Source organism: Hipposideros armiger, unplaced genomic scaffold (genome assembly GCF_001890085.2).
Source record: "Hipposideros armiger isolate ML-2016 unplaced genomic scaffold, ASM189008v1 scaffold_59, whole genome shotgun sequence".
Taxonomy (NCBI): Eukaryota; Metazoa; Chordata; class Mammalia; order Chiroptera; family Hipposideridae; genus Hipposideros; species Hipposideros armiger.
Genome location: NW_017731409.1, coordinates 301,606 through 321,074, shown reverse-complemented (window position 1 = coordinate 321,074; position 19,469 = coordinate 301,606). Strand labels below are relative to the sequence as shown.

General features: G+C 45.7%; 1 protein-coding gene across 8 annotated transcripts in view; it reads right to left on the bottom strand.

Moving 5' to 3' along the window:
- Positions 1 to 582: 582 nt before the first annotated feature.
- The window catches only part of SLC8A3 (solute carrier family 8 member A3), a 149,085-nt gene continuing 130,198 nt past the window's right edge, over positions 583 to 19,469 (bottom strand). For 4 of the 8 annotated variants that reach the window (XM_019641342.1, XM_019641345.1, XM_019641344.1 and 1 more), the window contains exons 5-8: positions 7,835 to 7,959; positions 7,190 to 7,289; positions 5,179 to 5,454; positions 583 to 2,794 (exon numbers count right to left, since the gene is read on the bottom strand). In XM_019641342.1, the coding sequence (XP_019496887.1) occupies positions 2,418 to 2,794; positions 5,179 to 5,454; positions 7,190 to 7,289; positions 7,835 to 7,959 (878 nt within the window). In that variant the 3' untranslated portion in view covers positions 583 to 2,417. Of the gene's footprint in view, positions 2,795 to 5,178; positions 5,455 to 7,189; positions 7,290 to 7,834; positions 7,960 to 12,045; positions 12,064 to 17,113; positions 17,405 to 19,469 lie in introns of those variants that run through there. The other 4 variants (XM_019641347.1, XM_019641348.1, XM_019641349.1 and 1 more) reach the window with 4 other exon arrangements.

Genomic DNA, 19,469 nt, shown 5'->3' with positions numbered 1-19,469 from the left:
GGAGACTAGGTGGTTTGGGGGAGGTGGAGCGTGACCTTAGTTCCTGAGGGTTTTCAGGCTCCTGTGGCCTGCTGTGCCTTGGATTCCAGAGAATGTCCCACCAGGCCTTCACAGTCTTGCCTCCCCTCCATTTCCTGAGCTCGTTTAATAGGTTTCTGCTTCTTGTGACCTAAAGAGCCTTGGTTAAAAGAAGTTTCCCTCTCCCTCTGGACTGCGAGTTTCTTGGGGTTAGGAACTTGATCTTAGGCTTCGTGTGTCGCCAGAAGGTAGCTCAAAGCACAGAGGGTGTTCCAGATACATTAGTGGAGTGAATGATGAGCAAACAAATGAAGGAATATGCCTACTGATAATAAATACAGGGCACTGTTTGCCTAGTTGGAATCCTGCCCCACCACACTTTTCTAATACAAAAAGCTGTTTCCTCTTTGGTTGTTGCAGCTTTACGGCTTATGTCCTCCAGCATCTTAAAGTTCAGATTTTCACAAGTGAAATTTCCCTGAAGTGTTTTTTTTTGCTTTAAAAATACTGGGTCTGGCACATCGGCATCTGAGGAGATGACAGATACAAATAGAAGATACAAATAGGAGATGACACCTTCACCTCAACCACATCTGCTCCAGGAGAAACCCAAGGTGGCCCTCTAGACCTTTTCCTGAAGAAACACGGGAAGAAGCAAGCTGTATTTAGAGAGATATAAGTATAGCTTTTATTTTTTTTAAACCAACCCAACATTTCCACTGGCAACTGTCAACATAGCTTATGACATGAGCACTGTTTCTTTTTTAGTTATTTTTTTTCTTATAAAATGTGTTTAAAATTAAACAGGTGTTTTTCTAATTTTTTTCCCTTAAAAAATGCATTTATGTCAATGCAGAAAGCCTAAAGATCTGTGGGCAGTTTGGTGGTGATTTCGTGTGTGTGTGTGTGTGTGTGTGTGTGTGTGTGTGTGTGTGTGTGTGTTTTAAAGCCAGGTCCCTTCAAAATTTATTGGGAAAAGGTCTGTAGGGCACGACAATCTCTTTTTCTATAAACCCAGGCTCCATGAAATTATGGCAACTAAGATTCCTCCTACTGGGGCAAGAAATAGCCCACAGGCTGGAAAAAGCTTCAGGAGGTTTAAAAACAAGCAGGAATGTGGGAGATATGAGGAATTCCAATTCCTATCTTGTGAAAATGCTTTCAAACATGACCTGGGGGTCCAAGAGAGATGGAAGGAGCCCCTTATTTTCTTATAAACCTCTAAGTTTTTGTATTACCTCAAGAGATACAGTCAGACCTCTTAGTGTGGTGCATCAGACAGTGAGGGGTGGTGAAGCTGACCTTTCTCAGGAGCACTGACATTTTAAATATAATCTTTCCCCTTGAAGATCTCACTAGTGGGACATCCCTTCTCTCCTGCCTCATATTCAAAGCCAAAGATACTTAAGAAGTCAAAAATCCCTTTTGTTTCCCCAGCTGCCCTCTGTCATCACATACCATTCCTATTTTTGTCTCATATCTCCCACTTGGTGAATCTTCCCGCAGAAGGATAAACATTGACACCACGAGACAGAATTTGAAAGGCTTGGGCAAGGAAGAGAACAAGGACTTTTTCTTTTCAATTTGATTTTGACACAAGCATATAAAGCTCCTCCTGCTCCAGCCACCCCCCACCCACACCCCATTCTTCAGTGCCCAGCATGGGTGTGTAAACTTACTTCCACCCAAGCATCATCAGCCCACTTAAGAATTCATAGAAAAAAGGATATGGGGACAGGACCTTGATGGAGGCAAGAGACCGCTGTTACCCAGTGAGAGGGGGAGAGTGTATGCCTGAAAATTAATGCCTCTATCAGTTGGCTCAGACCTTGAATTCCTTCACAGCACCTTTGTTACTAGCCTCAGAAAGAAAATACAAAATGAACAAACAAACAATGAGCAAAACCTGGTGGAAAAAGAAAGCAACCACAATAAGGATTACAATGAAAAGAGAACCCAAAAGCAGCCACATGGACTCATTTTCATGCCCTGCCAGCTGAGTGCGAGAACAGTGATGCACCGAACTGGACAGACTGGAGAAAGCCTGCCCCCGAGGAAAGTAGAACACAGGAGTAATCAGAAAACGTGAAACAGAAGATGGCGAAAGGGTCTGATCTTTGCTATAGGTCAGGGACATGGGTGGAAGTGGATTTGTTGCTGTTGTTGGTTTGTATTGAATTAAATACTTGGTAAGGTGGGTGTTTCCTCCATTCTGTTTGCCTGATTAAGACTCTGCCCTTTCAGTTCACTGCCAGGGCCTAGGTCTGGTGAAGTTCCTGGGGCTCGAGTCCTGCCGCTGCCTCTCCAGGGCTGCGGATCCCGGAGAGGACCCTGGAGGGGAAGTGTCCTTCTCTCAGGAGAAGTCCTAGACCTGCCTTGCTGGAGGCCGGGTCTGTGGCTCAGAACCCTTTGATGTAGCAGTAGGCCTCCAGCGTAGCAAAGAGTATGTAGAGGAGCCACAGGCTCACGAAGAGCCAAGTCGTGGCAAGCTTGCAGCCGCGAGGGCCGCCGAGCTCCCCGCCCAGGTGGGGCCTCCGGCGGTACAGGAGCACACTGATACAGACAAACGCGAAGATGGTGAAGAGGGTGACAGAGAAGGCCAGCGTGCCGGCGGACACATGGAACTCCTGTCCCTGAAAGGCCCAGTAGATGGCGGCCACGGACCAGGCCAGGCCAATGCCCAGGAAGACGTTGACGGCGTTGCTGCCCGTGACGTTGCCAATGGAGGCATCTGCGTACACGTCCTGGATGGCGGCAGCTTTGCTGGCAAATGTATCTAGAAAAAGGCAGAGACAAATTGGAGCTGGCGGGAGGCTGAGACGTGGAGGACCTACCGTTGAGTATGTCTAAACGGTAGCTGGGGCCCGCAGGTTGAGCCCAGGAAGGGAAGGCAGCTCTGCTGTTAACAAGCTGTGTGGCCTTGGACCAGTCACCTCAACGTCTCTGAGTGTCCCATGCAGAATCTGAAAGATTCCTAAGGGCTTTTCTGGTCCTGATATTTACTGAGTGGGTTTATTGTTCCCTTTTGACTATTTTTTTTTTTTTTAGTGAGGGGAGTTTGTTATTCCATAATATCTCCCCAGGGAGTCTTGACATCCTGGGAAGCTCCTAGAGTAGTAGGTGCCTGGTGGTAACTGTCATATGGGCATTTTACTCAGTAACACAGACCGTGATTGCTCAATGCCTCAGCAATGGGCTCAGCATTGTGCTAGGTGCTGCTGAATTTTCAGGGACAGAGGACATGCTGGGGAACCATGATGAGGGTATGCAGGATGAGCTGTGGACTCAAGGAAGAGGGGCTCTGCCTTTGCAGTTAGTATAATATATGGAGCATAGGGCCCTGGAGGCTGCTTGAGTTTAGATGTTGACATGGATTGTGGGAACTGGTGGGACTGTCAGGGACATCTCGTCACCCTTTTATTTTAAAGGTAAGGAGAACAAGGGCCAAGGAAGCTACCTAAGGTCACATGGGAAGTCAGCAAGAGAGTTGACCCTAAAACCCTCACTTAAAGGTCCTTTGCATACCCTACATCCAAAGAGTTCCAGCCAAAGCCCCGAAATCAGCTGAATAGACCACAGCATAACCTTCTTCAAGCCCCGAAGGCTGCAGCTGTTCCCTGGACCAACCGCAAGGACTTGGAAGTACCCCAAGCATTCTCCCTGCTGCCCTGGCTTGCCTCCTTATTGCCAATTTTCTCAGATCTCCCAGAGAAAACCTCTTGCCTGTTCTTGCCTATGACCTTGCTTTTTTGCCTCTGACCCTCTGCAATTTCTTCTTACATTTGTTCCTTTTCTCCGTATCTACTTCTTCCTCTCTAATAGCTCCAGTCTCTTGAGGCCTGGAGAAGAGAGATCACAGGGCATGTCCTCCGCAAAACCGTTTCTGAATCATCCATTTAATTATCTACCACCAGATGCATTTCCATAATAGCCAAACCTCTTATGTCACCAATGTATGAATAATCAATCCCATTGGTCAGTGCTGGGGTCTTGGGAAGAGGTTTTCCTAGAGTGTGATGTAGATTCAGTTCCTCTCCAGAGGATTTGTTTTCTTGGTCCAGGAATGGTTTCTCTGGATCCAACCAGCAGAGTCCTGTCTGATGAGACTCAGCCTAATGCTCTTGTAGGAGGATGCTCTCTCTTCCTGTAGCAACTGGAAGGCCAGCAGGAGTTCAGGGTTGAGACGCCCTGGAGATCCCTACTGAACTAGGTAAGGAACCTGAGTTAGTGCAGCCCCTCTCCCTCTGCTAACTGAGACTCATCATTCCAGCCCAACTTACACAGAGCCTTCCTTGGAAGCTATCTCTGACCTCACCCAGCCCAGGTCCCCTTGTTTTTCGCTTGCATAGCACCTGTACTTTTTCTTCACAGAACTTATCAAGATGATTTTAATTACAGTGGCTGAGTGTAGTCCCCATCACTAGATTATAAACTCCATGTGGAGAGGAGAAGCATGTCTGTCTTGCCTCCCAATATAGTCCCGGCAACTAGCAAAGGACTGTACCAGGCTCAGGAAATTTTTGCCTAATAAGTGAATAAATGTACGCTTGTTCCTGTTCATCTTTAGGTGTTTGTAAGAAAAAAAAAAGGATATGTAATTCATCGTATGAAAGGACATGAGCTCACTAAGCTTTCTTTGCCTGTCTTGCTAGGAGACACTTTGTTCTCACAGGTGTCCTTCTAAGCAGAGGAGGCCAAGAATGCTTGTGGGCATTTCTGTTCTGACATCTTCAAGCAAGCTAATCTTTAGCCTCTCAGACACTGCCGGAGGGAAACAGAAGGAAGACAATATCTATTCAAATAATGTGTAGGCTAAGAAATTGGGCCACTTACGTGGGCAGGTAATTTAACCTCTGTGGGCCTCAGTTTCCTCTTCTGTCAAGTGGGCATAATAACTGTCCCTATTGAATAGGGTTTGGGTAAGAGCATCTCAGGGATATAACATGTAAATTGCTTAGTGTACATAGTGTCTGATACATTCAAAGTGCTCAAGAAATGTTATCTCTCATTAACCCCTTTGACTGACTTTCGTGTACCTTAGGGGCAGAGGGGCTATTAAGCTCAGATCTGGGATAGTAAGGGAGATAATGAGGCAAAGTATAGGGGGTCACTTAAACCCAGTACTATCTCTTTGCAAACCCAAGCACCCCTCAGGCTCACCTGGCACAGAGGTGCCAAACGCCACGAAAACAACAGCTGTCACTGAGTCCTTGAGGCCAATGGTGCAGCCAAAGTGAGAGGCCAGGTCCCCGATTATGGCTGTGAGCATGCCAATGATGAGAATGGAGACGGCGAAGCAGGCCCAGCCGTGGCAGTACTCTGTGGGGGGCACGCAGGCAAACAGCACCTTCCAGAAGACTGTCAGGAAGTGCATGACGTAGTCAAAGCAGGACGGCAGCCTCTCCTCGCCTGACTCATCCTCATCCTCGTCCCCTGCTGGAGGCAAGATAAACAGGCCCAGGACAGGGCCATGAGGTCAGACCCCCATTCTCCAATAACTCGAGGCTAACCCACATCACGAACACCATCAGCTGGAAGGAGGCTCCAGCCCTCTCCCGGGCAGCTGGTGTAGGCCGGGCACGGGCACCAGGAAACAGCTGTGCAGTGGGACGCAAGCAGGGGTGCCCCATTGATCACATTGAATGTAGGGCATCCAGGGAGAGTGGGAGAGAGAGGACAGGAACAAGGAGAGGAAAGAGAGTAAGAGACAGCACGGGAGACCACGAGAGGGACAAGGCGGTGGAAGACAGCTACAGGAGGGTGGAGCAGGTGGCATTTGGTTGCTTAGGTGAAGAAATGCGAAATCAGCGGTGTGCCCACTCCTCACTAGATGCCAATGAGGCTCCTCTTTAATCTTCCTGACATGATTGCTGCAGTAACCTCGTGGTTTTGGTCATTATCCATCCCCAGAGGGATGGCTGTCATTCCAGATCATGTGGGCATACCAGAGAGCCAGTGCCATCCTCCAAATATCCCATGGGACAGTGCGGGGATGGGCACCATTTGTCCTTGCCAGGAAATGTGGGCAGACTTGCCCATTCAGCAGCCCAGGAGGAGCGGATGGGCTGAGGCATGCTGGTGCCTTGTCAAGGGTGACCTCTGTAATGTTTTGACACAGCCCACGGAAGCTGGGCTTGAAAAATGCAGGAGTCAGGACACTTGGGTTCCAACTGCAGTTTTGCCATGAAGAGAATCTGTGACCTGGGGTAAATCACCTTTTGTTTCTGAACCTCAGTTCCCTCATTTGAAAAGGGAGAGCGTTAGATCATGTGGCCTACATTCCAGTATTGTCTCTTTAGGGACAAAGTAAGGTCATCAGAGGGAGAACTGGGAGTGTCCGAAGCAGGCGACGTGAAAAGTGGGGCAGCTGCAGCAGCGGCAGCCGCGGCAGCCCTCCCTTCCTGGCTGTACTTTTGTAGTGGCGCTGGGGCTTTGAGGATATGACCCTGTGGGTTGTTATGACAATAAGGCCTCCTGAAAACAGACAAGGCCGGTAGTGCTCGGCAGTACGGGAGGCCCCGGGTGCTGAGAGGTAATATTGGTGGTGGTGGCGGTGAGAGCCTTCCATCCCCACTGCAACACACCTGTGGGCCTCTGGGATCCTGGCTGTGCTGTGGGTGCCCACGGAGGGAGCCTATCAGTACATGCCAAAGGAGAAGTTTGGAATCATACAGGGCGGGGACTTGTCAATCAGTGCAAAGATTTTATTAACTCCAGATCTCCACATCTTTAAGTCAAATTAGCCTTCCATTTTACAAAAATGAGGACCAAATTACTGAGAGGAAGGAAGGATGGAAACCAGAATTTACTGAGTTCATGTTTGGTCCCAGACCCTGCACCATTCTACTCACTTTTCTGAGAAAGGTGGCAATAGTTCCATTCTTGGATGAGGAGATTGAGGCCTAAAGAGAATAGCATGTCCCAGTTCATACAGCAGAGCCAGGACTTGAAATCAGAGATAGCCATACTCTTTTAGTTACCCCATGATTCTCTTCCAAAGTGGCCTAGGGAACCAGGCAGGCAGCAAGGACTAGAGCTGGGGGCAGGGGCGGGGGCTCGGCACAGAGGTTTCCCCAGAAACTGGCGGGTTGTGCGTGTGGCTGCATTCTTCTTTCTCCGGTGTTGCCTCCTTCTCCCAGCAAGGCCTGTGCCCATCTTGAGACCCTCTTACCTGCACTGACAGTGATGGCCTCCATGAATTGGTCCCTCCAGGAATGGGTCCCCACAACCAAGGCCAGGTTTGTCTTCTTGATCAGTTTGTCCACCGTGCTCTGTCAGGGAGATAAAAACTTGGAACCATGAGGTGAGAGTGCTCAGAACCATCGAGGAGTCTGGTGTTTCAAGGGAATGAAAGGTGCCCTGCATCCCAGGGGCTCCACGTGTTCTAAAAGTTATACATGGGATGGCCTTGGGGAGTATCTTCTGGGGAACTCTTTTTTAGGTTGCAACTTCCGACATTGGATATTTAGGGTAATACAAAAGAGAACAATGGTAACGGTACCAATAAACCTTGCCCTGGAATAGTGAATTTTAGTATCGCTGTTTAAAAAATACAGTTAAACCATAGCAATTACACATCTAGGGGCTTTACAGCCCGTTTATTACATATGCTATCCTCACAATATCCCTCAGACACAAAATGGCCAGCACTGTTCATTCCATGTTACAAACGGGGAAGCTGAGATGGGTGGATAAGTGATTTGTGCAGTTTCAACTTGACATATTCAGTGTTAAACTGGAACAAAACTCCAGGTCTTCTACCTCCCACCCTATTACTCTATGATTCAATTAGGTCTCACTTATATTATAGCCTGACCTTGAACTCATAGGACTCTTCAATGATGACCTCTAGTTTGGGGTGTTCTCCCAATACTGGCTTTCCCATTTCTGCTATCCTCTTGGCTTCCTCTTCCTCCACAGTCAGCTTCCTGTCTGTCACCTCTGCAACAAAACAAAATCAGACTAGCTTTAGCACATTCTTCATTACCTAAAAGTCTAAAGCTCAGAGTATTAGGCCTGGGCAGTGGGCATAAAGCAAATAGCTCTTGGGAATGGGGATTTTGTGTATTTTTTAGTGCCCCTTTCCATAAAGCACTGAGCACTTTGTGACCATCAGATCATGAAAGGGTTTCTTGTAGACCTGGGATAAATATTCTTCTTTCCATTTCACACCTTGGTGGGCAACCTGATCCAAAAACCTTCTGAGAAATACCACCATATGAAGTCTCCAAGTCATATGGTGAGATATTGGAGAGTTGGGAATGTATCTCTTGATCTTTATTTAAAACTGTGTGCCTGACTGCTCAAGTACTTCATGTAAGAATTCTTGGAGGTCAGAGGCACATTTAATCCAAGGAGAATATCCACTGCTTCACATTAACCTCCATTTCCAACACTCTTGGCACTATCCCCTTTATGAAGGAGAGAGGGGGGATATTTCCAGGAATATCTACATTTCATACAAGTAAACATTACCCTCACAATAAGAAAGAAACTTGGAAGATCCCCCCGCCCCCAAACTTCATGAATTTCCAATGAAAGATCCCAAGGATTTTTGCAGGAAGCAGGTCCATTTCTTCTGAAATACAAATATTTATTCGAAAACAACCAAAGAAAGGTATTCCTTTATTTTATTTTGAAGCATTCCCTGTGTCCCCCAGCATCTTGACTCATTTACCAGTGATCCCTTCTCATGATGAACAGTTAGAACTTTTTTCCACTTCAGCTGGTGAGTCCATTTTAAGACCACTTCACCATGAAGACATGTTTTCTGGATTACAGCAAAATAGAGGTTGAATCTTTTTATTCCCCTTTGATTAGAAAATTGCTCTTGGCAGCCTGTTTCTTTCAGAGCTTGTCTAAATATCTTTCCATCCAAGTCCACATTCTTACATGCAATTAATTCTTTTATTCAGCTCCTTAATTGCTTTCATTCCACACAGTGAATCTCCTAGGGAAATCCTCTAGTCTTTGGATAATCTGAAGGACAAATTGGGTCAGAGGCCAAGGTGGTCTTCTTTTCTCTCTATCTTGGGAACTGGTGAAGCATGGGGAGGGGTGAGACTCAAGTTCTTGAGGTGGCAAGCAAGGAAAGGTATTCACCGAAAGGACTATCAACCAAGGGTGGAAGTTTATCAAGCAGAGAGCCTATTTTATATAAGGATTTTCTTGGTCGGCCTGAATGAAGATGGTAAGACAGTGTGCACAGGAGTCCTGAGCTGGCTGTTCTACTCAGTGCCTCTGGCACCAAACACAGAAGGCAAATCCCAAAGTGTTTGGGAGCTGTCCGTGGTGCTGTCCTCCAGTTAGAGTTGGTGACGACTTTCAGAAACAATTATTTCTCAAGGTTCTACATTCTTCTGTATATTTCTAAGTTAGCAGACACCCTCTAGCATCCTGACTTCATTTAATTCATTAATTCTGAGTCTCTAATTAGTTAACACTGAAGGTAAATCTGGGTATAGCCAGGATTCTGGCTATGAAGTCAGTGATCCTAGAAGCCAAACTGCAAGCCACTCTGAAAATAAGCCTTTGGAAAAAGACATAGATTCCTTAAAAGCATGGGTATGCTTTTCCTCTACCTCTGGGCTTTGGAAGCATATTTAAATGACTATCCTAGCAGTGACAGTATTATTCCACCCCCACCTCGAACTCCCCCATGTCATACTTTACATGTGCCACAAGAACTTTATACCAATATAATGAGCTCTCCAGTGACATATAAATGTACCTGTCTAACCCCTTGTCTAGCAATCAATCTAGCACTGTATCCACCTGGCAGGATATTGATCAAACTACTGACCTGTCCACCCCTGTGGTGACAGTCAGTTTTTCCATCTAGCTTTTTTGCAGAAATGTCTTTGACAAATAACCCATCCTCTATCTTTGAATCTCCCTCAGCCCCAGAGAGGCATTATATCTATATATCTGTCAACTGATTACATTTAAATCAACTCTGATTTGGTGTCTTGGTTTGGTAGTAATTCTTCCCTTTTTCTATTTTTGTAATAATCATTTCTTAAATTCAAATTAAGTTAATTTCTTGAGAGAGTGATCAGTCTCAAACCTAAAAGACCATAGTGATTCTGATCACTTGTTTATGTGACTCTTCAGAATTTCAAGTAAAGAGAATAAATGGCAGGTGATGTTGATATTCAGACTGACTAAACAAACTCAAATGTAAAAAAAAGGAAGAGAGGGGAGAAAAAGAAGCAGAAGGTAGAAAGAAAGAGAGGTGAGCGGGGAGAGAGGGAGGGAGTGAAGGAGGGAGGGAGTGAAGGAGGGAGGGAGGGAGGAAGGGAGAGAGAGAGGGAGGGAGAGAGAGAGAGAGAGAGAGAGAGAGAGAGAGAGAGAGATGAGATGAGAGATTGAGCAAATATTGGAAGAACAAAGCGCTTGCCAGGCCAGACAGGAATCATGGCCGTGAATGCTCTACAGACATCCTCAGAAAGAAGTGGGGTGATGCAGCCAGTGCCCTCACTCCCAGGTCTGAACTTGGTGGTGAGGCTCAGAGTGAACATATTTACTTCTCATCTTTCACCACCAGGCATTATTAATTTTGTTTGACTGTCCACCCAGGAAAATTCAAACAAGGGTTTTAAATTTCCAGTGAATTTAAAGTTTAACCAAGGATTCCTAAATTAAAGGTTTACAGATTGCAAGATCTAGGAAATGACACCTTCTTTTTTTTCAGCTTCTCTTGGTATTTGTGCAAATATGTTGAAAGTACTATATAAGGAAGCTGAAATTAAATCACAGTCTTTGTTGTAAGAGGTTGGTGGGAGGAGGAGGCAAAAGTTGGAACGAAGAAGCACAAATACCTTCTCAGGCAAGAGGATGAGTGAAATGGAGAAGGAACACCCAGTGCTAGACATTGATACCCAGGGAGGATAGTGGAATATATGGGCTGGAGGTAGCCCTTATCCTATTGTTATAAAGTGGAAGCAAGAGGCCAAGGAAGCTGGAGCAATTTTTTCAAAAAGGGAAAATGTAGGGGTTTATCTACATTTTTTGTTTGAGGCTCCAAGGAGGCAAAGGTCCTTACTATGTAAACGACCCCCCTTCTCAAACCCAGGGTATAACCTATAGGTGACTTGGAACACCAATGAATTATATAAGATGTGTTGCCTCTTAAATGACCTTAATTTTTAAAAATATGTTCAAAGAACTAATGACGTGTAAAATGTTCTTTTAAAATATACTGAGACATCTTACGGTGGTTCACTCTGCCTGCACCATAAGCTACAGTATCCCTGGATATGATGGACATGCTTTCTTATCTCTCACAAAGTTACATGTTGTTCATGAGTGGATTCCACTGATTCAGGCAGACAATCAGGATAGATGTCTGTCCTACCACAGGATCTAGATTCTGCATGAGCATCTCTCCAAAATAAATCCTCTAACATTTCTATTTCCAGCCAGATAATTACCTCCACCTGCCACGTTATCCTAATTCTTGTTGTTCATGGCACATGGGACTTCAAGTGTCAATGACAAATAAACCAAAGTGCTAGCAATTTAGACCTCAGCTGTGATAAGATGGAAGATCTCCAGTATGTGTAAAATTCTAGGTTCTTTAACAATTGCCTTTCATGTTCTCACAGCAGCTCCTGAGTATTTCCCCTGGATTGCTCAAGATCAAAGTATGTTCTTTCAAATCCCATCATGAGGAGATTCAGCTCTGACTCTCATCCTTTCTTGCCCCACAACATGAGATGACAGGTAAACTAAGACTCAGGAGACATCTATGACCCACCATCTCTTTGGTAAGTTTCAGTTCCCTTCCTGGTTCCAGAGAGGGCCAGCCTATGCCTTTACCCACATCCACTGACAAAAATGGTGCTCAAGGAATTGCCTACGTCCTTATGATTACTTCAAGCGGGAAATACACCTCCTAGGCTTTAGGAGAACTTGTCAGGTTAACTTGAGCTTACAGTTCCTATTAAATAAATCAAAGGACTTTGGTCTTAAACTAAATAACAGCCCTGGCAAGAAGTAGAAAAGAGGGGGCAAGACACCTCTTACCTGGAGACAACAGGAGCGCTGTTTGCAAACGGATACCAGACAAGGGGAAGAAAGAAAAGGAAAGAACATTAAGGTTCCATCTTAAAAGTGTCCCCAGGCTTTGTGGTTGCAGCAGCATAAGGGAAGCAGTGAGCTTAGCAGGTGAGAGCTCTGCAGCCGCATGCGAAAGGCAGCATTTAAAGCATGCAGCAGTAGCAGCAGCAGCAGCAACAGCAGTAGCAAGAGGTGTGACTGCTGAGCATCAGGACCCTGCAGTTATGAGAGTTTCCTCCACGTGACTATGAGTTTCCCTGTGACTATGAAAGCTAGGGATAGAGGGATGAAGATAGGGGAACCAAGTGGGTGAAGCAGAGACAGAGCTAGTCATTCGTGATTTTCTAAGGAATCAAGTTATCACATCCATTCTGTGAAGGAGTGAGAATCAGTTACCTTGAAAACTTTACAGGTTGCATCCCTGCCAGAATAACTGACTTATCGGTGGAGAATATGACCCTGGGGCTTGAATAGGAGCTCTGGGCACTGAGCAATGGTGTACAAGAGTGGAACAGTGCCCAGTTCTATATCTTCTATCCCTAACCTCATAATCAGATCATGCTCAGATCTCCCAGGGCCCGAAACACTTCCATGGCCACAAGTGGCTTCATAGCCACCATGTCGGTTGGCACTTTGAGTTCCTCTAAAAGAATGGCCCAGTGAAAAAGTAAGTCCTGCAGAATGTTTTCCTTGAATGGTTTAATCTTTTTATAGATATAGCCTGGAGGTCAGGGCCATGCATGCCTACCACTTTGTATTGTGTGTGCCTAGCAAATTCACTGCAACTAGTAGTTGTTCAACAAACATTTGTTATTTGCTGACAATTTTAGTAATTGTATTTTTCATAAATCCTGTGTTGCTACATCTCTAGATGGTGGCCTTTTGTTCCAGACAGGACAGGCTAAATCAGAGTCCAGATATTCTGGACCAGAGAAATTGTCATGTTCACAGATTAAAAGTTATTCATAGATGGGAGATGACAAATACAAGGTCCTTGCATGGACTGGGAAGCTGAGTTAAAGATGGACCCAACACAGGTTGTCCCTAGTCCCTAAATTTGTACTTACGCTAAACTCTTTCAGATTTCAAGGTCCCAAAATAAAACATTCTTGTGACATACCACATTTTCATCTCGGTGATTAGTACAGCCCCTTATTCCTTGGCTCTTGTCAAATAAAAGTCTGGGAATACACTCCACATACTCCTGGTGTAGCTGGTGACTGATGGAGGTTGCTGAAGAAAGAGTGGGAGGGAGGGTGTCTGTGAATTGTTTCTTCTAAAAATCTCTAGGAATGCAACTCAGGCCTGTGATCCATCATCCCATATTCACAGCCATTGAAGACATATGTAGATCCAGAATCTTTATGGTATATAAGCAGCAACTGACTTTTTCTGCTGTCTCCCATATGGAATTACAAGGGGTAATGGATCAATGGATCTCCTTACCACATTGAGATAGATAGATGATGATAGATGATAGATGATAGATGATAGATAGATAGATAGGAAGATAGATAGGAAGATAGATAGATAGATGACAGCAAAAGAGCTTGTTCATTCTGCACCTTCTATGGATCTTCTTGACCCCAAATTCCAGTGAAGACCAGAGACCCAAATGCATCAATGTACCCAGGTAGGCCAGACAAGGGGCAGCTCTTCCAAAAGGTCCCTGGCTGCCCTGTTTTTCACTCAGACGCACCTCCCAACGCCAGGATCATCCCTAGCACAGCGAGAGGGCTTGCAATCAGCTGGCATTGTACCACTCTCTAGTCATTGTCTACATGAATCTGAGACATTCCACCTAGCAGTTATAGATGGGTCAGTGAGATCCAGGTAGCCCAACTTTGAGTGACACGATACCTCCAGGGTGTTTTTCCTGCTGCTGATTATGAGAAGCTGGAGCTGACCTTTTCCCTTTATTGATCCCCAGGGTCAGGTGAGAGTCATCTATCCCTGTTCAGACAGCCCCGGGACAAGCAGGAAAGAGCATAGCTCTGTAAATAATTGGAAGCATCTTGACAGCTTGTCAGGTGAGCCCATGGATGCGGTAAGAGGAGGCACAAACAGACCCCCTTCTTGGGGGAGAGTGCTTTCCTTTCCCACCTGAGACTTTCAAGGCCCAGGCCCAGGCCCAACAGCCTGGACTCTGCTCTCAGTGTTGCTCTCAGAACTCCACCTCTAGACCCCAGTGCTTACTCGGCTCCACAACCATATTTTTTAATCATCCTCCCTTTTCCCCTCCCCAAGCTTGTCCAAAACTTTTAATCTCACTTCTAACATCTATTTTGTTTGCCAAGAATAGAATCTCCTATTTCAAATCCAGTCCTTTTTTTTGTAAGGCAGTTGTCATTTGGACCACACAGAGACTATGCTGTTCTGAATGCCTAAGACTCTCCCGTGCAGCAGCGGTAATGAAAAGCAATTTCCACTGTACTGTTTCTCACTCCAAGAACAGCAGGGAATTCTGGAAATCAGAATGGGTTTTCATTTGATTCTGAGTCTAGATAATTCAAGTTTTATGACCTTTCACCTTATGGCCTGACGACAAAATGTGGGAAGACCTGAAGAAACTGAAAATTACTCCTACAGACAATAGAACAGGATGCCAGGAAACTGATATGTTTCCTATTGGCATCTACCATCTTGGTATCTTGATCTTGGGAAGATTTGGGGACATATCACACCAATGACTTGATGGAATCCTTGTCTTCTTACCTATGCCCTCCCCCATGACTAGGCTCCACCAGGGCTTTGTTGATATCTCCTTGGACAGAGAATCCAATACATCAAGAAGGAGTCCTCATATGGGGAGTAGCCACAGGCATTCACGTCTGACCAAACCTCTTGAAGAGCACAGAAGAGCACAAGGTTTATCTTAGGTCACTCTCTGTCCTACTGTTGATAGGCGTTTGTTGAAGGGGCAGATAAGAAGAGCCTCTTTACCGGTGGAATAAAATCATGGACAGACTTCCAACCTATTCTTGTCCAGAGCCACTGCCTTCTTTCCAGCTACCCTGTGTGATCCTTTGTGCTGCTTTCCTTGGCACCTAAGTAGTTGGGACTGTGGAAATTGACGAAGCTGGTTTACAGTGACCTTAGGTGTCTGCTGCATCCAACCAATCATGAGGATGTGGAATAAATGCACACGGGAGGTGGGAATGAGGTAGGGCAGATGTTGAGATAATTTCTGAGAATATTCTCAGTGGCAGAAACTGGAAGATTGGCAAGCCTGGGGAGCAATGGAACCAGAGATTTTTTTCTTTCTTCCAGCACTCTTTGGCAGTCAGGGTCATGGCAGCATCTTATTAGGTGGCCAAGGACAAGATGAGCATAGAAGATGGAGAGGACTTCTGCTTCTACAACATCAGGTGTGTCCAAAGCAGTGTGGGCATAGATCAGGTTAGGTCTGCAGAGAGTCCGCAGAAGAAAATGAGAACTGACCAATCATATGGGTCTGAGAAGACCTGTTGATGAGCCTTTGGGAGAGTAGCTGCTGAATCTCTTAGATCTGTCCTTGGGTGAAAGGCTGTATGATGCTCTTTGTCATGTAAATATGAAGTGGTTGCAGAATGATCACCCTTTTTGACAAACAAGTGAATCTCACTGTTTCATCTTCCATGAGGCTCTCAGCAGCGTATGTCTCCTGCAGAGGAGTGTCATCTCTTCCTCTTGGTATTTCCCAAGTGCACACTTACCAATTTCCACATACATTCCTCCACCACTTTCAGAGTAGTGGCTTCCAATCATTTTCTTCAAGGGAAGAAATCTTTCCTTACATCTACCTTGGTTGCAACATAATCCGTCCCATAGGAATGAAACCCTGGAAGATATTCCAAGATGAATGTCCAGAGGAAAGGAGATGAGGCCATTTCTCTGGTGTGGGATGAGGTGTTATCTTGGGATCTGGGTGATGTGCTCATTTAGAGATGTAAAGCAAAGGCAGGCTTCTGTGAACCATCCAACACCTGTTTCTTGAGGACCAACACCAACTATAGCATTTAGAGTCCCTTTTCCAATTGGAAAGTCCGTAAGTCAGTACTCTGGGCCTGCCCAATGTTGTCCTTTTCCAGGGCCCTCTGGCTAAGGAGATTTCCATACTTGGAATGACTTCCTTCCTTTTGCAGACTCTCAATTTTCTGCTTTGGGGATTGCATTATCCTAAAGCAGCCTGAATAAAGTAACTTACCTTGGGCTAGGAACAGAGGTAAAATGAGATGGGGCAGGATGCCAAAGGGAGGAAGAATAGCTCAGGGTTGCAAATTACATGACTACCTCAGAAGCCAGCTCTTTCTCCGAGAGCTTTCAGAAGCTGTGGCCTCTGACAAATGGTATACTTCTCCAGGCCACGGTCTACCCCACTGAAATAGCCAGGTAAAACACTTACCTTCGTGAAGGGCAGAGGGGCCTATGGGACACTCTGCAAGTGAATAACCTGCCAAGCACTCAACGGAGGAGGTTGGGGAATGCAGCAGAAAACTGTCAAAGCATCATCGCAACATGGGCCCCAGCCCCCATTCCAGACCATCCCCCATTCAATCCAGGCTAGAGAGTGAGGAGTGGGAGGGGAAGAAAGCAGGGGAGGGGCACCGGCATGCATTGCATCACATTCCTTTCTTTTTCTTCTCCTCCCCACCCACCAAGGAGGTGCCACATTTACAGGTTATTGTGTATGTGTGTGGGCTGTGCGGGAGAGTGCAGGGGACAGTGGTCATCAGATAACTGGAGCACAAGGCGGAAGTAACTCATGAGGGTAATGAGGAGTTGAGGCTGCAGCACTGCCCAAAAGGTGGGAAAGGAGGACTTGGAAATAAGCTAAGGCTAAGAAGGCAGAGATGATACCGAAACAGGGTGAGAGCGAGAATACAGGAGGGAAGAGAATAAAAAAAGTCTGTTGGTCAAAAGGAGGAAGGAAAAGGGATGAAAAAGGGGGAGAAAAAATACAGTTGCTTTTTGTTGTTGTTGCTTTTCAGTTTGTTAAAATTTTTTCTTTCTTTTTCTTGTTTTATTTTGTTCGTTTTTTTAAAGAATCTCACACCTGATATTCCACGTTCCATCCATTTCGGTTCACCAAGGGCAATGAAGAAATTCTCTTGCCTTTCGTATTCCTCCTCATCTACTATTTTAACCCTTATGGTTTTCCTGTAGGGACAACAAGAGAGAGAGTGTGTGTCGACTGGGTCGGCAGATTGGTTGGTCACTTGGAGTACAGCCTTTAAAATCATCCCCCATCACTCTTGGCACATGCAGCCCAGTCCCACCATGGTGGCTTTGACAGGACTATGGTGGATTGTATTGTTCTTGTATTTTTAAAAAAATAGTCATAGCTTTTCTTGTCTCCTTGGTCATAGTTGTTCTTACGGGTGAGAGGGAAAGGGAGCCAGGAGGCAAAGAAAAGTGGGCAAAGGAAGGGATCCAGGAGGACAGCGGGGACATGGAAAGGAAGACGGGGTTGATGGTGGGGAGGAGTCATTTTAGATCCTGCGGATGGTTAGTAGGAAGTGAGTTGGGCAGCACATTCCACTGGGTGTCACATGGTAACAGTGGTGTTTCTTTGGGCAGCAGGTAAACTACTGGTCCAGGGCCCTTCTACAACAGAAAGTATGTCAACAGTACCTAACTAGGTTCTCTTCCTTGAGTCTATGCCCATTCTTTACATGAGCCCCATAAATAAAAACCTAAAAGAAAAGTATTTATGAGGAAGGGAAATGAGAGAGAGAGAGAGAAAGCAAGGAAAGCGGGATTCTGTTATCATTTTCATTCTTTATCTCACAGGGCTTCCATGTTGGAAACTAAAATACACATGTATTAATCACAATAAAATATAGGCCTCCTTTAATATTTACAGCTGACGCACTCCTGGGAAAGTGTGAAGAAAATGATGTAAATCAGGAAATTCTAAATCGCCTTTGGACTTCTATCATATTGGGGTGATGTGTTTCAAGGCTGTCCCCCCTCAATGCTGATTAGCAAGGCTCCCAGGGACAAAGTGATGGAGGTTTCTACTCATTTCTGGGTATCTCAACAAAGCATAGTGTCTTTTAAAAACAAATCATCAGGAAATCAAAGTTTCCTTGAAAATCACTCCCCTCCAGACAGGCATGAGCCTGGCTCAGGCCTATGGTCACTGGAGAAGTTGCTGTGTGGGCCTGGATCTCCCGCTGTGGAACCACAGTGAGGTTGGTGGCTCCCAACAGTGAACCCTGATGATTATTCTCATTCTCTCTCTTTCTCTCCCCCACCCCCTTTTTGGCCTGGGACCTAAATGTTCTCTAAAAGGGCAAAAAGTGCCAACAAAAAAAGAGCCTAAACTGTCTAATCAGGGCCTCTGATATTTCTATTCCATTCTAAAAACAGTTTCAGCTTTGCTATCTATGAGGTGGTAGACTGATCTGAGTTGATTTGTTGGTCACAGGATTTGCTGTGCATTTGTGTGATGTGTGTGTGTGTGTGTGATGTGTGTGTGTGTGTGTGTGTGTATGTGTGTGTGTGTGTGTGTGTGTGTGTGTGTGTTTTATGAGTATAATTTTGGTCAACTTTCTGGCACTTTTTTGGACACCTTGCTCAGAGGAGTAGACAAAGTTCACTGATTTCAAGAAACATTTTCTGGGAGATCTCTCTAGGCCCCAGGCCCTGGGACTCCCTATGAGATGTGAGCCTGGCCTGTTTTTCTAGTGCGGGGACTCTGCTATAGGATGGGAAAGGGCTGCTCTGTGACTGTGGGCATGGCTGGAGAGCTCTGCCAGGGGAGGACTATTGCCTCAAATACTAGCAGCTCCCCCATCCATAGTGTCATCCATCCAAAATAGGGTTTCCTGACTTGCTTATTGGAAGTCTGGACTGTACAGAGTCATTGAAGCTGAAGGCAAAAGCTCTATCCACTCTGAGGAGTCCTGTGACTTCTTGGAGAAGCTTCTACTCAGGTCAGAACCCTCCTTCCCACTATTGTAACGCTCTGCTTCCATATCAAGATGTTCTTCATAGGGAAAACAGAGTACTATAGAGAGGTCTTTACCTAGACCTGGAATTCAAACCTGTACTTTCAGCTCAGTCAAGGTTAGGGAGAGAAACACACCTTGATAGCAGGGATATGGCAGATAGGATGGCTTCTGAGGACTGCTTTGGGAAACAGGATGAACCACAAACAGAACCCAAATCTAAACACATTCATTCTCAACGCCCAGGGACTATAAGCTTAGCCCTGAGAAGAGCTGCCCCCTGGAAATCTGTGCTGAGAACCTGGGCGAGTTTCCAAGTGCTGCCATCCTGCTTTGCGTTGTGCTATCTGGTCTTTCTTTTCTGTCTATTAAGCTATTCAGGAGAAGCAGCGAGCCTCATATATGATACTTTCAGGGCCATGACTGGCGCTCGCTCTCTCTCTCTCTCTCTCTCTC